Source organism: Mytilus trossulus, chromosome 8 (genome assembly GCF_036588685.1).
Source record: "Mytilus trossulus isolate FHL-02 chromosome 8, PNRI_Mtr1.1.1.hap1, whole genome shotgun sequence".
Classification (NCBI taxonomy): domain Eukaryota; kingdom Metazoa; phylum Mollusca; class Bivalvia; order Mytilida; family Mytilidae; genus Mytilus; species Mytilus trossulus.
The window spans coordinates 5,622,872-5,639,227 of NC_086380.1; the positions used below are offsets into that span (position 1 = coordinate 5,622,872).

At 32.9% G+C, this 16,356-nt stretch overlaps 1 protein-coding gene across 1 annotated transcript; it reads left to right on the forward strand.

Annotated features, from left to right (window-relative positions):
* Positions 1-2,085: 2,085 nt before the first annotated feature.
* LOC134681542 (zinc finger protein OZF-like) lies at positions 2,086-14,812 on the forward strand. The gene is made up of 2 exons (XM_063541186.1): positions 2,086-2,191; positions 12,571-14,812. The coding sequence occupies exon 2, from the start codon at positions 12,616-12,618 to the stop codon at positions 14,182-14,184; it is 1,569 nt and encodes a 522-aa protein (XP_063397256.1). The 5' UTR covers positions 2,086-2,191; positions 12,571-12,615; the 3' UTR covers positions 14,185-14,812.
* Positions 14,813-16,356: the final 1,544 nt, after the last annotated feature.

Genomic DNA, 16,356 nt, shown 5'->3' on the forward strand with positions numbered 1-16,356 from the left:
TTTCATTGTTTTCATTTGACATATCAACATGAATCTCTGTATTTGTCGTCAAATCAGTAGGTACAGGCTTTGAAGTAGCAAGTGCATAAGACATTTGGTTGGAACATGTTAGTTGCTTGACGTTTTTCTCCAACGCGTTCATACGTTTTCGGAGTTCTGTTACAGATTGGTTGTTGGACAACGTATTGTTATTAAAACTAAGAATGGAAGTATTTATCTCTTTAAGTTCATTAGACATAATAGATACTTTAGACTTGAGGTTACATAATCCAGATGCACGACTGTCGCTAATCTTTGTAATTCTGATTATTTCAGAATCAAGTCTGGATTTTGTTTCATTGGATAATGTAGTAGTTTTATCTAGTTTGGTTTTTATGTTGTTGATCTTATTTTCATTTTGACCAACAACTGACTTAAGATTGTTCATTGACTCGATGGTGCCACGCATAGTGCTTTCGTTGTTTTTTTGATATTGGGATAATTCTGTTAGATTATCAATATTTTTTTTCTGTGTCTTTTTCTGTGTTGACCATATGAACAAATACGGCCTATTTAGTGATGGACAATTTGGATTTATCGGGGGACGATCAACAGGATTACAATTATTAAAAGACCCTCTTAGATGATAAGTAAAAAATCGCAGAATTTCCCTTTAATAAAAAACAATTTGTTTATCGTTTTAAAACAAAAAAGTTATGGCTTTCTTTCGCAAGAGAAAATATGGCCACAAATCCGAATTTTTAACACAAATAGTATACAAATTTCGACCTCATTTAAATCAAAAAGTAAACAAATGAAGGTAGGTAAAGAATAGCCTGTATGGAAATTTTCATCAAACTGTAAATACGGGATAAAAACTGTATCGTATGTCCTTAACCGACACAAGAAGCTATTTAGCGACAAGAAAACATTTTTTTTTTAAATATAAAAAAATATGCATTTAGTCATTTTTAATATACGGGCAGAAATAGATTGATAATTCTTATTTTTATATTGATGGATGAAGAAATTCAAAATTTGCGAGGAAGGGATTGTGTAGTTTTTATTATTATATTGATAGATGAAGAAATTAAACATTTGTAAGAGCAAAGGAAATGTACATGCTATAAAATAAAAATACTGAAAAACAAAGATTTGTCACCTTCCTTTTGAAGGATTTATTGAAACAAAAACATGAAATATTATTTCCTTTCTAACTGTACAATCAATTTTTCCTGATAGGACCAACGTTAGCTGTGGCTTCCCCCTAAGGTAATACACAATGTAGAACATCAAATGAGATTAACGAGGGGCGTGTCCCTTGTTTTATTGCTTAAATAATAACTCGAATAATTCAAGCCCTTTCCGTGTCCGATTTTCTTCCACACGTTAATGTAGCCTTCGTATATTAGCGGAATATGACGACTGAATTATTCGGGTTACTTAAATAACATCCAATTAACACCTTCAACTTTGTGCACGCGTCAGACTATACAATTATGACGCGCCAGAATATACCGTGAATCATTGTAAATAGTGAACACACACCTGTTGAAAACTCAAGATTGTCATCAATTTCCTTTAATATTCAATCAATGTGCATAAACATGATAAATATCGTCAAATGAGGCAATACACTTAAGGAAATGATAAAAATTATACACAGTTTAACTTTGTTTTCCTCTTGTTTAATTTCAGTTCTTTGATCTTCTTTGTATATCATAATTTGTGTATGTATTTTCTGGAAAATGATGCACACATAATGCATTTTGCAAACTTGTTCATTATAAATTTAAAAAAATTGGTTGCTTATATAGGAAATCACTGAAGCGTGACTGAAGCGGCCCCTCTTAGGTCAGTCAGTGGGCCCCCACAGAAAGGCACTTATGAAAATTCCTGGATCCGCCACTGAATGCCACACAGTGTTATGTTCATTATTAACAGAGAAGCTATATAGGCGTGGACCTATACAAAGCGGTGATTCGTATCCATTGAGCAGGTTTTCCACAAATGGAAAGGGAAGTACATATTTGTGGGGCGATTTGTCAGCAGGGCGATTTGTCCTGCTTCCGTACATATAGAAGAATATAACGTTGGTCTCTTTCCCTCGACTTATATTCAACCTTCAAAAACAAAAACAAAGTATTTGTGATGAGAATCTCGATGAGAATATGATGATCTATCTTATTCTTTACAAACTGGAGTGAAACATGTGGGTAGAATTATACTGTTTATAACATGAAGCTATTATCTGCTTGTCAAGACTGAGAAAGGTTGATAGACCTTACATGTTGAATTTTTGTGTTAAATACTAAAATAGTTCAAATAATTATGACGTCTGGCAAGGCTATTTTAATTTTTTTCTGGGACGCCTTCCTAGACGTCTGCCATATGTCAAAATTATTTTGACAAGGTTAACTTATCAGGGCCGTAACTAGGGTTCGACTTAAGGGAGGCAGGGGTTTGGGTAGATGTAAGGCGTCAGAGAAAAAAAATATAATAGCCTTTCAAGACGTCATAATTATTTGGACAAGGGTTTGGGGGCTGCCGATTGAGGCCTGTATGCCCTCCCTTTTTTTTCCAGCGCAAAATGGCAAAAAATTACCTGTATTCCTTCAATAACCTAACTTTTAGAAACATCAATATTGCTTGAACCTGGAAGCAATTTTTATGCAAAAACATGCTGTCTGAGCCCGAGATTGCTGTTCGGGGTGAGCCAAGGCTCCGCCTTGATGGCCGTACTTTGACCTATAATCATGATAATTATTAACATTAAATACATTGTGACCACCGATTTTTTTCTCTCAGTGCAATGTCAAAAATTAACCAGTTTTCTTCGATTTCCTTATTTTAAGAAACACACCAGGGAGCTTATTCACGAAGCATCCGTTAACTAACGGACCCGTTAACTTAACGGAGACGTTAACGGGTACGTCCGTTAAAATTTAACGTGGTATTCACAAACGTGACCGTTAACATTGAGATAACGGGTGCGCTATTAACGGATGCGTTAGTATGCGTATTAGACGTAATTGATATGTCGGGTGTTTTCATTGGTTCATAAATCGACTCGACACTACAATGATCAAAAAGTTTGTTTACATTTTTGTAAATATAGTGTTGACTTTTTCCAGCGGTTGTGCATTCAAGACAATATGCTACAAAACATCGAAAACCTCAATCGAAAACAAACTTGTTTAGGTTTAATTTGTTTATTTAACTATTTTTATATGTTTTATTTGATTTAATAGGCTTGTGATATAAGTAGCGTACACATCCTGCACTAGTGGTCTGAAAGATGCCTATTACAAAACAATGTCTCCTCTTATCCACGTGAATACGCTAAAAAAAATTTAGGAAGTTCACTCTTTCGCCCTTTATACCGTTCGGTCAACTCTGATGCAAAACCTACCAACGGTATTATGTTTTTTCTTATTTTGTTCCCGATTTAACGAATATGAACAATATACCGGTATGCCACTGAACAATAAGAAAACCACCAAAAAATTACACTCAAGTAAATGGTGCAAATAGTACTTTAAAAGTAAAATCAATTTTAACATCGAATGGCCGTGAGGGCATTTCCGTGTATTGTTGCCACAGACATTAATTCTACCCACGTGGCTTTCGTTTTTAACTGATACCTAAACGCAAAATAACATTTCTTATCGTTTTTTATACATTATTTCACCAAAAAATATGCATGAACAAAATGTTTCAATTGTCATGGGAAATATATATATATATCAATTTATAACAAATCCAAATTACCGAAAATTTGTGTTTACGCACGATGAAGAACATCACAGGAAAGTTTTGCGAGAAAATATGAATGCCTACTCAGATCCAATCTATTAGAAAATCGAATTATTACAGAAGGTTGTCCACCATATACTTACACTGCACTATTATTATAAAAGTAAAATAGAAAGATATACAAATAGATGAAATATGTATAAACATGTAACTATTATATACAAATATTTATATACTATATAACGACAAACTATTGTATACTCATTTGTATCACTACAATGTAATAGTTATTACGGTGAGGTTGAAATCCCTCTCATTTATTTATCATCAAAACACGAACTTATCTCAGAAAAAATATATATATATATATGTACTTTCACCTCACTTTCAGGTATAGAGATGTTATTTTTTGTGACCATCTAAAAGAACTTGTGGCATCTATGTTCAGTACTTCAGTAAAAAGTCTACTTTCCATGTCCCCAACTTCACCAGCAATTATTTTTTTATTCAACCATCTTTTTTGAAAATTTTAAGTTTCAGTATAAACTAAATTATATAATGCACCAACTCCTGCCAATTAAACACTCATTCTTGTATTTCTTCCAATAAAATATCGTAATTTAAATGTCCCCCCCCCCCTAAAATCATGTTGTCCCCTGTGATTTTTTGAAAACTAAATCATTCAAATTATAACCAAATTAATTCAACAGGCGTCCGATTCTCACATATATGATCTATCATATAATAAACTAGCCCCTTAATTTTCTTTTTATATTATAACTAGAGCATGTAATAAAATTTTGCAAATTTTAAGAGAAAAAAAAATTGTCCCCAGGGGTGATTTCCCTCCTGTTACCACTAGGTTTTTTTTTACCTGTTGAAACGTTTACAAGACCAAGAGTTATTTTCCCATTATGTATTTTGAAGAGCATCATTTCCTGACTTCATTAGTACAAAGAAAAGATGGAAAGACGGCCAGGTTTGAAAATTCAAGCCCATCCAAGATACAAATTTTTAGAAAAATACTTATTGGCATTCTATCCTGTTATGGCCTTTTCTTACACTTTCTGAGAATATTTTTAAATGTGCACCACAACATGTGTGTTTTTATTTCATCTTTTTATAAGTTATATGTCACAGGAAATACACTTACATTTAATGTGATATAAAGGACAAAAACTATCGCGTAATTCCTTTCTGTTACGTTCTGTCATGTTACCTAATAAAAAGTAACAGCATAACCATCATCAGTAACAGGAAGGATGTTAAAGACAATTTCACTAAAGAATCGAAAAGTTTAACTTCTATATGCCAACTATTTCATTTAATTTAAGTTTATCAAATAAATTTCAAAATGATATACAGTATATTAAATAAAAAAAAATAGGGTTTTCCACTTTGATAACAGCAGAGAACATTGTGCAATCCTAGTATAGTAGATAGTAACAGCAAGGAATTCATTTTAGAATTTTTCTTTACCTAGGCAGATTTTTCATCTTGCAAATACAGTTTCAAAGGATAAATGACATTGTGTGTTGTTATCTTCCAATTGTGAACGATCTAAAATGATGTATTTTTCTTAAACTTTAAAATAAAGCAGAAAAATCCTTTCTGTTACCAACTCTGTCCTGTTACCGTTGTCCTGTTACTCAAGATTCTTTCATGTTACCAAAATATCTGACTATATTTAAGTATATTTTTAAACCTTTTGTATTGCAAATGCTAAAATCAATGATTGGCATTTGATAAACTATTGCAGGATATACTAGTAAACCACATATAGTGTCTTAAACTTATTTCTTATTCCCATTAGAAACTTTTTAAAATTGATTCACTTTGGTAACAGGAAAGACTGGATTTTTTTTGTACCATTTTAAAAAAATAGCCATTGCTTCCTTATTAAACAATTATTTGAATTACAGACAACAGTTCCTAGACCCACAATGTGTGTTCTTCGATTCGTGCTATAAAAATACCGAATCTAAAGATTTTTGTTTTTGTTTTTTCTTATTGCCAAAAAATAGACTTTTTCAGATATTGTCTCAAGAATGTCATCCGTTTGGCGTAGTTTGATGTGTATATACGCTCACCCAAAATATCCTGTCAAAATTTGGGCAGTTAACATGATGCTTCATGTATTGAAAGTGTTATGCTCTATGCAAGTTAGAGAGATGGATATTTTATTCTCTGAAAACTATAAGCTCAAGTTTACAGAGAAACATATGTAATATGAATACAAATACAATCAATTTCTAGCCCTTCATCCTTAACAAAGTACTTCTTTGACTGCGTTTTTATTAGATATATTTGTTCTCATTCATTGGATATTTATTAAATATTTGCTACTGGACGTGAAGCAAACAACAAGCTCCTTCCTACATCGACGAAGATAGTAAAAAGTGTCAGTTTCCTAAAGTCAAACTAGATAATTATGCCTTGTAATCTTTGAAAAATGTTATATACATAAATGATAATGATCAAGGTGTTTTTATGCCCCATTTTCGTTCGTCCGTTTTAATTTTAATGCCAAATTAGAGTTGTTATCCCAATTTCACATCAAATTTAAGAGATACAACGACAGCGCGAGTGGGGCATCCGTGTTCTTTGTACACATTCTGGATTTTAATATTCAGTCCTGTTCGTGGCCTTTTTCTGGAACTTAATGTAATTAGGATAAAAAAAATAAGAAGATGCGGTATAATTGCAAATGAAACATCTCTCCACCGGAAACCAAATAAGAAGCATATTTTGATAAATATAAATCTTTTCATATGAGTGAAACATGTCTTCAAATTTGATAGTTGAATGCACTTAAATATACTGGATGGTGTTGAAAAAAATAAAAAACAAAATATTACGTTTTTTTTTGTTTTTCTTTTACTTTGTCCAACAAGATTGAAGTCATCCCTTTGCACATTTTTTGACTGAAAGAAAAGCTCTTGAGCTAGCTTCCATTACCCTTTGGGTTAAAATGTTTAAATAACCGACTGTACACGAGCTTATCTCGACCATTCACGACTCCTTGATGATTCCATTACGACTTCAACCCGGCACTTACATTATTGAATACATATTCGATTTTTCCGACCAATTCACGATCTCCACACGATCTTTACTCGACTAGCTAGACCAAATCATCTATACTCAATCTCAGCCTGATCTCTGCTAGACCAGATCGATTTGATCGTAAAGTGGTCGTAGGGATAGTCGGGCATTGATCGAGTATGTACAATTTTAGTTTAAAAACAAATGAATTTTTTTGTATATCACCCGCTGCAGCGGAAGAGTCATTATATAAATGACACATAGCTGAGAGGATGATGGAGCAGATTATTTCCCCGAGAAAACATTGTCAACCGCGGCGAAGCCAAGGTTGACAATGCTTTTTCGAGGGGTACCAATTTGCTCTATACCCTCTCAGCTATGTGTTATTTAATTTATTATACTGTATGTCCTATCATTGTTGTCTATTACATATTACTTTTCTTTTTAGCATTTTCTTTGACGTGACCTGCATAACAACTTTACAGGAATTAGAAAGAAAAAAAAAACGAAAGTTAAGCAAGATATTTTTTTTATTCTAACAGTCAAATAATAAAATCTAAGTCAAAACGTAGAACTTAATCATTGTTTTAAATTACTTGATATAAATTCAATTCATTGTCCTTTAAATTATCGATTTCTGATTGGGTTAGACGAGAGGGTAATATTCAAAAAAAATTGTAACCCGCTCAGCCATGTGATAGAGTAAATTAACACCCTCGTGTTAGCCAATCAAAACAAGGCATTTTTACTTGAAGTATAATAATTTAAAGTGTTACCCTAGTCCGTGCGTAAGTTCGTATACGTACGTCCCAACAATTAGTTTCCGTTCCCTAATTTTATTTTGCCTCAACCAAATTTTATGAAACGTAATACAATAAAACACAGATCAATTGCGAATTTGGGTTGTGTCACTTTATCCGTTCTGGGGTAATGACTATCCATAACGTTATATGCAAGCTGGGGCATTATCTGTGTCCAATGACACGTTTCCCATTTATCTATTATGAACAAAAAGGGGAAGACAGCAAAGGATGCCGAGAATTCTAGGTGATGCAGTCGCTGACAAGGCAACCACTGTGTGTGTAGTACAAATTTTAATCACAAAATACTGTTACAGTACTCAAAGGAAAAATTCAAAACGGAAAATCCCTAATCAAATGGCAAAATAAAAAGTATGAGATACTTAAGCTTGCAGGAATTGAACAAAGAGGACCCCAATGGTTATGTGAGTTTTAGTGCTCTTTTCTTCAAAATGAGATTTGTTACTGGATTATTACTAGTATTGATGTTTGATAGCATTATATATACATTTTTCCATATCTTTTTCCTTGCTTTCTTACAAATTATAAGCCTTCTGTTTGTGTCATATATGTGTATATGTATGCAATCAGTATTTTCTATAGATGTGATACCAAGTAGTTGAATGGTTCAAGATATTTCTGTTTGGTGTATCCATGGCAACAAACTGCTTGTTTTTATTAATAATATTGCAAAAAGGGGGTAAAGTTGTCACATATTTTCCCAAAATTTGGCCAAAAAAAGAATTCCAATCCCCTGGAAAATACCTTTTTTGAAACTGTTATCTATCACGAATTCAAAATGAAATAAAAATCATTTGTCTTTCGTGTTAATTTCTTTTAAAACTGTGTCAAAAAGCAAAAGAAAAAAGTTGGTTAACATTCGTCCGTACGGTGACACATAGTTGTTAATTTTTGAGTCATTCGGTTTCCTATGGAGAGTTGTCTTGTTGGCAATAATACTACACTTCTTTTATACTGCCAAAGAATCGGTACATATGGAAAATATGGACAGTCAAACAAAAAATGTCCCTTAAACAGGTAAAATATTATATTCATGTTCTTAAAAACTAACTTTGAAGGCTAAATTAGTCATCAGCTGTCTTATAATGATATTTTTATGCACAATTACCTTCATATTTGAAAGATCCCTTGGGCCAAAATGTAGGATCTACTCCCCTTCCGAAACACTCAGATCATCAAAGGTTTTATTGGGTATCGTGTTAAGTTTTTAGTTTTCTATGTTGTGTTATGTAGACTTCTGTTTGTTTTCTCGTCGGTTGTCGTTTTTTGCTATGGCTGTGTTGATTTGTTTTTGACTTTTGAATGTTCCTTTTGTATCTTTGTTATCTCTATTGGAATATTACAACTCCTTGCAAAATAACAGACGCGTACTGTACATGGAGGAATTGTGTACAGTTTAAAATGAATAGTGACAATATATTTTTGCAGAAGCAAAGTCATGAGAGTTAATCAAAGCTGCACACATTTTAAAGGGAATCGTGTAGCAGTCATGTATACTCGTGTATGACCGAGAAGAGATCAAATAGTTGTCGAAATTGGTCGCGTAGAGATCGGGTATTGGTCGAGTTAGTGTGGGATGAAAAAAATATAGAAGTCGAAGTGATCATGAAGTGATCGGGCATTGATCGAATTGAGTTGGACCACATATTTATAGGTTGTCGTTGATCGGAAAATGATCGGATATTAGTCCAGCAAACTCGGTCTCTATACGATCCTTTCCCGATTAATTCGATCCCTACTCGACTAATTCTCGATCTCTTCTCGAGTGTCTGTCTTCTCGATCCTTAATCGAATGTTTTTGAAATCTCAAAAAACTCTCGGATAGAAAGTCACATTGATGACGAGCAAGGTAGACTATCCCGGGCATTCTTGTCGATTGAGTCAGACCAGTCTCCCGATCGCTTAATTTGTCTTGATCGAGATTGGTCGAGCTTGTCTGATCGGCAGTGTGAATCTAGCTTAACGGGTGAAAAATAATTGTTAGGGTTTTGACGAATTGCATGTATGCATTCAACTAACACTTTTGCTTTATACATAAATAAAGAAATTGCTAACGCCTGGGATTTTTCCCTAATCAATATTGATTTTTCTACATGTAGCATACTTTATGGTGGCTCTTCACTGAGATTTAATTGAAAAAAATCAGTATTCATATGCAAAGTGCTCGTTTAACGGATACGTTGACGTACCCGTTAGTTATCGGGTTTAACGGAACATTTAACGGAGACGTTAACGGGTGCGTTAATTAACGGAGGCTTTGTGAATACGAAATTAAATTAGCGGAAATTTAACGGAAACGTTAACGGGTCCGTTAGCTTACGGATGCTTTGTGAATAAGCTCCCAGTATTGCTGGATCCTGGAAGCAATATTTATGCAAACAATTATTGTCTGTTTTTAAAGATAATTTTGTTAGAAATTAAACTGGTTAGTTTTTAAAAAAATTTGTAAGGATTCCGCGGAACCCAGTGTCTCGCCTACTTTTGCTGTAAATTGCAGGCTAAAAAAAAATTGAGGAAAAAAATCAATAAAAATATTCCTCTTGATACTATCTTATGATTGTAAGAAGCTTCTGTCCAAGTTTGGTAAAAATCTAGGATAGTTAATGAATCTAATAAATGTTTTGAAAACTTTTAAGTTAACTGCAGATTGTATATAATGTTAACTGAGAGAAAATATAAGTCTATTTAAAAGTAAAATACAGAAAAAAATGGAGTTATTTTTTTACAAAATTTACTTCTGGATACTATCTTATGATCATACATAAGCTTCTGTCCAAGTAAATTGAAGTTTGGTACAAACCCAGGATAGTTTAAGAAAGTTATTAAAATTCTAAAAACTTTAACCACAGAGTGAATGTAATGTTTCCCCGCAGAAAAAACTAAGTCCATTTATAAGTAAAATACGGAAAAAATGGAATTTTATTTTTACAAAATTTACTTCTGGATACTATCTTATGATCATAAACAAGCTTCTGTCCAAGTTTGGTAGAAATCCAGAATAGTTTAAGAAAGTTATTAAAATTTCAAAAACTTTAACCACAGAGTGAATATTTGTTGACGCCGTCGACGACAACGGAATGTAGGATCGCTTAGTCTCGCTTTTTCGACTAAAGTCGAAGGCTCGACAAAAACATATATAAAGCAAGATCATAGAACGCAAGATATTTTTTTTTATCGAATTTTATGTGAATTGTTAAGTTAATTAAAAATTGTCAAAAGCTAAGTTTTATATGTGTTCTCGTATGAATATATACTGAATTACAGACAGACAGCCACACAAAAAAATAAATAAAACTATACTAAAATGGTTAACTTTCGATCAAAAATCCAGAAAATGACAGATAGGTAACATGATAACACTTTTAAAACTGTAAACTTGTGTTGTTTATATATAAATTCAAGTTTTTTGTGTACATATTTCATTTTATTATTTCAAAAAAAAAATTGATGTAGAAATTTCAGGGGAGGCAGTTGCGGCCCTGCTTATATAATAATTACATTAGATTTATGTTTCATTAGGATACTTTATTCTGATTGGCTAACTGTGCATCACATGTTACAAAAAATGTTTGATGTGCAGTTAACCAATCAGAATAAAGTATTATAATGAAACATAAATCTAATGTAATTATTATATAAGTTAACCTTGTCAAAATAATGATGACGCCTTGAATTAATGAAAGGCTGTTATAAAATTCATGTTTTCATGGTCATAGCTAACAAATGTAATTATAAGTATCATGAGTATTTAATGCTTCTTTAAATGTAACTCCATACTGAGGGTTGTAAAAGCGTTGACATTTCATCGAATTGAAAATGTACTTCTGTCAACGCTTTTACACCCCAATGAAGTTACAAAAGAAACATTCAATTCTTAAATAATATATAGCTTTTGAACTAACCACTTGAGTAACTGTCCAAATAGTTATGACATCTGGCAAGGCTATTTTTTTTCTGCGACGCCTTGAGACGTCATAATTATTTTGACTACAGCTTAACCTATTTCCACATATCACATCCAATTTTTAATGGAAATATTCTTTATAAAGCACAAAGGTGTCAGTATTCACCTCAGAAACTAACAAAACCTTTAAATGGATGGGCCATATTACATGTATTAATTATTTATGTTCATCAATTTCATCTAGACTTTTTTTACTCTCTAAAATCAAGAAATTTCTAAATATTGATCTAAGAAAATTATTTAATAATGGTTTAACCTCCCACTGATCTTCTTTTGTTACAGAAAACCTTATATATTTGACATTGTGAATTATTTTAAGGGTGTGTTAATTGTTTTAAATAGGACATCTTGTTGTGGTGCAAATTTAGATTGAACACTTGAAATCCTGATTTATTCAGATACGGATCCATTGATCGCCCGGTTACACGTTACAGTTGGGTTGTTGTCTCTTTGACACATTCCCCATTTCTATTCTCAATTTTATCCCTCTGGTAGACAAGTGGGCCCCCTCTTTTGAAAATATCTGGATCCGCCACTGGTCTTCAACAGGGTTGACATCTACCTGCATTTTTTCCTTATGATTGAATAAAGAAAATGTGAGGTATACGTCAATGAGGCAGAACAGCATACGTGTACATGATTTATATACGTCTTGTACATGTTTTATATAGTATGGAATATAATGAGGCAGACTAGCACATATACCTCTTGTTCATGATATACATAACTTGGAATATAATGAAGCAGATCAGGATTGGCCTTGGACATGTTATACATAGCATGTATAGTATTGAATTAAAATTACTAAAACATACAGAGAAAGTCAAAATAGATATATATTTCTGTGTCATTTTGTCTATGTTTGGAGAGTTGTCTTATATTGGCAATCATACCACATCGTCTTTTATTTATATTTTATGTTTAAAATTTGTGTGAAGATATAACATGCACATGATGTATAAAAAGGTTTATGTATAAAATAAAATTTGTTTTTGTTCCTTACAGAGTCGTGAAAAAACTCCCATTCTGGAGATAAACATTGTCAATAAGATGTTAAAAGGAGGAGAGGACTTCCATGTAGTCACACTCAAGGGTACTCTACAGGGACACAATAAGATGTTAGAGGGAGGAGAAGATGTAGTCACACCAAATGGTACTCTACAGGGACACACTAAGATGTTAGAAAGAGGAGAGGACTTGCATGTTGTCACACTCAATTGTTCTCTACAGGGACACAATAAGATGTTAGAGGGAGGAGAGGACTTGCATGTTGTCACACTCAATTGTACTCTACAGGGACACACACAGGCTAGTAACACACGTCATAAATGTGATGTTTGTGCTAGAGAATTTAGTCAAAGTAGTCACTTAAAGAGACACTTGAGAACACATACTGGCGAAAAACCTTATAAATGTGATGTATGTGCCAAGCAATTTTCTCAAGGATATGACTTAAAAAGACACTTGAGAACACATACTGGCGAAAAGCCATATAAATGTGATGTATGTGCTATAGTATTTCCTTGCAGAGCTGTCTTAAAAGAGCACATGACTTCACATACAGGTGAACCTCATAAATGTGACTTGTGTGGAAAAGGGTTTAGTGAGCCTGGAAGATTACAAATTCACATGAGAACACATACAGGTGATAAACATCATGTTTGTGTAATATGTGGGAAAGAGTTGAGTCGGCTTAGTGGTTTACGGAGTCATATGAGAATGCATACAGGTGAAACACCTAATAAACCTCATGCCTGTGATCTATGTGGGAAAGGGTATAGTCGGCTAACTGCTTTACAAATTCATATGAGACTGCATACATGTACAAGTGAAAAACATGATAAACCTCATGTCTGTGATCTATGTGGAAAACGGTTTATTAAGCTTGCTAATTTACAAATTCATATGAGAACACATACAGGTGTTAAACCTCATGTCTGTGAAGTATGTGGTAAAGGATTTCGTCATCAATGTAATTTAAAAGTTCACAGGAGAACACATACCAGTTATAAACCTAATGAGTGTGATTTATGTGGTAAAAGGTTTAGTCAACTGAGTAGTTTAAAAATTCACATGAGAACACATACCGGTTATAAACCTCATGACTGTGATGTATGTGGTAAAAGGTTTATTCAGCGTTGTAGTTTACAGATTCACATGAGAATACATACAGGAGATAAACCTCATGCGTGTGATTTGTGTGATCAACGTTTTAATCAACATAGTCATTTACAAAGTCACATGAGAACACATACAGGCGAAAAACCTTTTCACTGTGGTGTGTGTGGTAAACAGTTTAGTCAACGTAGTAGTTTACTCAACCACATGAGAATACATACAGGGGATACACCTTATAACTGTGATGTATGCGATCAACAGTTTAGTCAACATAGTAGTTTAGAGATTCACATGAGAATACATACCGGTCATAAACCTCATGTATGTGATGTTTGTGGGAAAGAGTTAAGTCATCATCGTAGTTTACAAATTCACATGAGAAAACATACCGGTCATAAACCTCATGTATGTGATGTTTGTGGAAAAGGGTTTAGTGATCCTGGTAATTTCAATAAACATAAGAAAAAACATACAGGTAAAACCGTTAAACCCAAAATTTAAGATGGCAAAGGATTAAGTCATTTGAGTTGTTTAAAAGGAAGATAAGGTTATTTTTGTCTTTTCGTCGAAGTATACGGGACATAAGACGACATGGGTATTACTATCCAGCGTAAACTATTTGAATAAAGCTTTATATTGCAAATGATAGGAGACTTGATGTTTCATATCTCATTAATCATGTTAATAAATACCTATTGTTTCAACTTCAATTTATACTGCAACTAGTTGTGTTTATTTCCTAAATATAAGGCGTATTTGTTAGTGCAAAACCAGTTTTAGTTTGTTAAACTTTTCATTTGTTAATGAGAACCAGTTTGAAACTAGTTTCGAACCTAAACTGGTTTGCCGTTTGTTATTCTCAAACCCAAACTGGTTCCAGAAACTATTCAAACCATGTCCAAGGGTGGTTTGTGGTTTCGGTTTGGTGTTTACAATGGCGGCAATGTTGATACAGTGTAGTGGTCGCGAAAAATGTTATGCAGATTCTATGGTCAAATAGATCTTTATAGTGGATTTTCAATACTAATGTACTAGTATCACCTTTTTGTGTTTGGTGTTTTTTTAACTTCACATAGTTTTATATAGATAATTAATGTTAATTCTGAACACTATATGCATTTGTTTTGTCATTTATTTGTTTCTGTTATTGCTATTTTTCTCAGTTACCTTCTTGTAAAAATTGACAATTAAAAAAGTTTTAAATTGTTAATTTTTATTTGTTGTAAATTGGAAAATAATGAGATGACGATTAATGTTTATGAGATAATAATCAGATAAATAAGTGTAAGCATTACTAGAATTCATAACTGAAAAAAAAATGAAATAACCTATGAGAACAAAAGCTTATGAAATAGTTAGAATTGTTAAAATTTGTGATTAAGTCGTCATTTCTAACTCAGTGATTTTTGGTATATATGTTGTTGCATTAAGATAATAACATAGCTATATTTTGAATAATGTCAATTTCATCATGGAACACTTTCTCCAGGACCACAATCATAAAAATCATAAAAATATAAACTGTTTTGTACTTGGCGCAAAACTTGGGAAGGGCTCGGTAGAACCTCGCTCAGCCTCATACAAAAAAGTTTATATTTTACTTTCTTTGGCCTAATATTGTATATTTATTTTCGTCTGTCATATGTTCAATGTCAATGACATCATTTTCATGGTTTAGTAACTGCGTCAAAAAAGAATTATAATGCAATTAGATTGTAACGATAATTTTCATTGGACGTTGATTAATATTTTGAGGGGTTAGATTTAAGAGATAACTGTATTGTATTTGAAGCTTTAAGGACGTCCATCGGTAGTTTTACTGTCGCAAATTTAGTTTACCTGGCGACGCGGAGCGGAGACAGGTAAACGGGTATTTGCGTTAGTAAAACTACCGATGGACGTCCGAAAAGCTTCAAATACAATACGGTTATCTCTATTCTAATGCAAAACAAGTTTATAAATAAATTGCAATCATTATTTCAGTGTAAAATCTTTATAAAAGAAAATTCCGCGAAAAAATGTTATTTTCTTTGGTGCCTACACTAGGTGACGTCATAGGTATGCTTCCGGCGTCAAACATAAACACGGCGTTTTCCGGCTTCTGTGCCGCTTCAAAATGTAATAAAACTTGATAAAAAGAAGATTTTTAGGCGCAACAAGTGAGTTTTTTGTTTATTATTGCTGAAATAACATGTCAATATATTCCGAAATTCAAAATGTCGGCTTCCTTAGTTACAGACAAGGAGATAGAGAATTTTACGCTTGCTGTCATCCAATCAGAACATTTGTTACAAAATAATTGCATTAGAATCCACGTTCTACCAGTCCGTAACTAAGAAAGCCACCATTTTGAATTCTGGGATATGTAATTTCTCAAAAAATAAACAAGATATTCACATTTTGAGCCTCAAAATCTTCTTTTAGTCTATATTGAAACCATTCTGAAGCGCACGAAAAGTAAAAATATGTTTAGTATTCATGTTTGACATCTAGAGTAAACACGTGACGTCACATTGTTTAGATGCTAAAGACAATGCAACAGTTTCGCGGACTTTTTCATTTATGCCATTTTTAAGCCAAAATATTTATCAAATGACATTTATTTTAATATGTGGCATTAGAATGGAGATAACTGTATTGTATTTTATGCTTGGCCTTCGTAAAACTTGATTT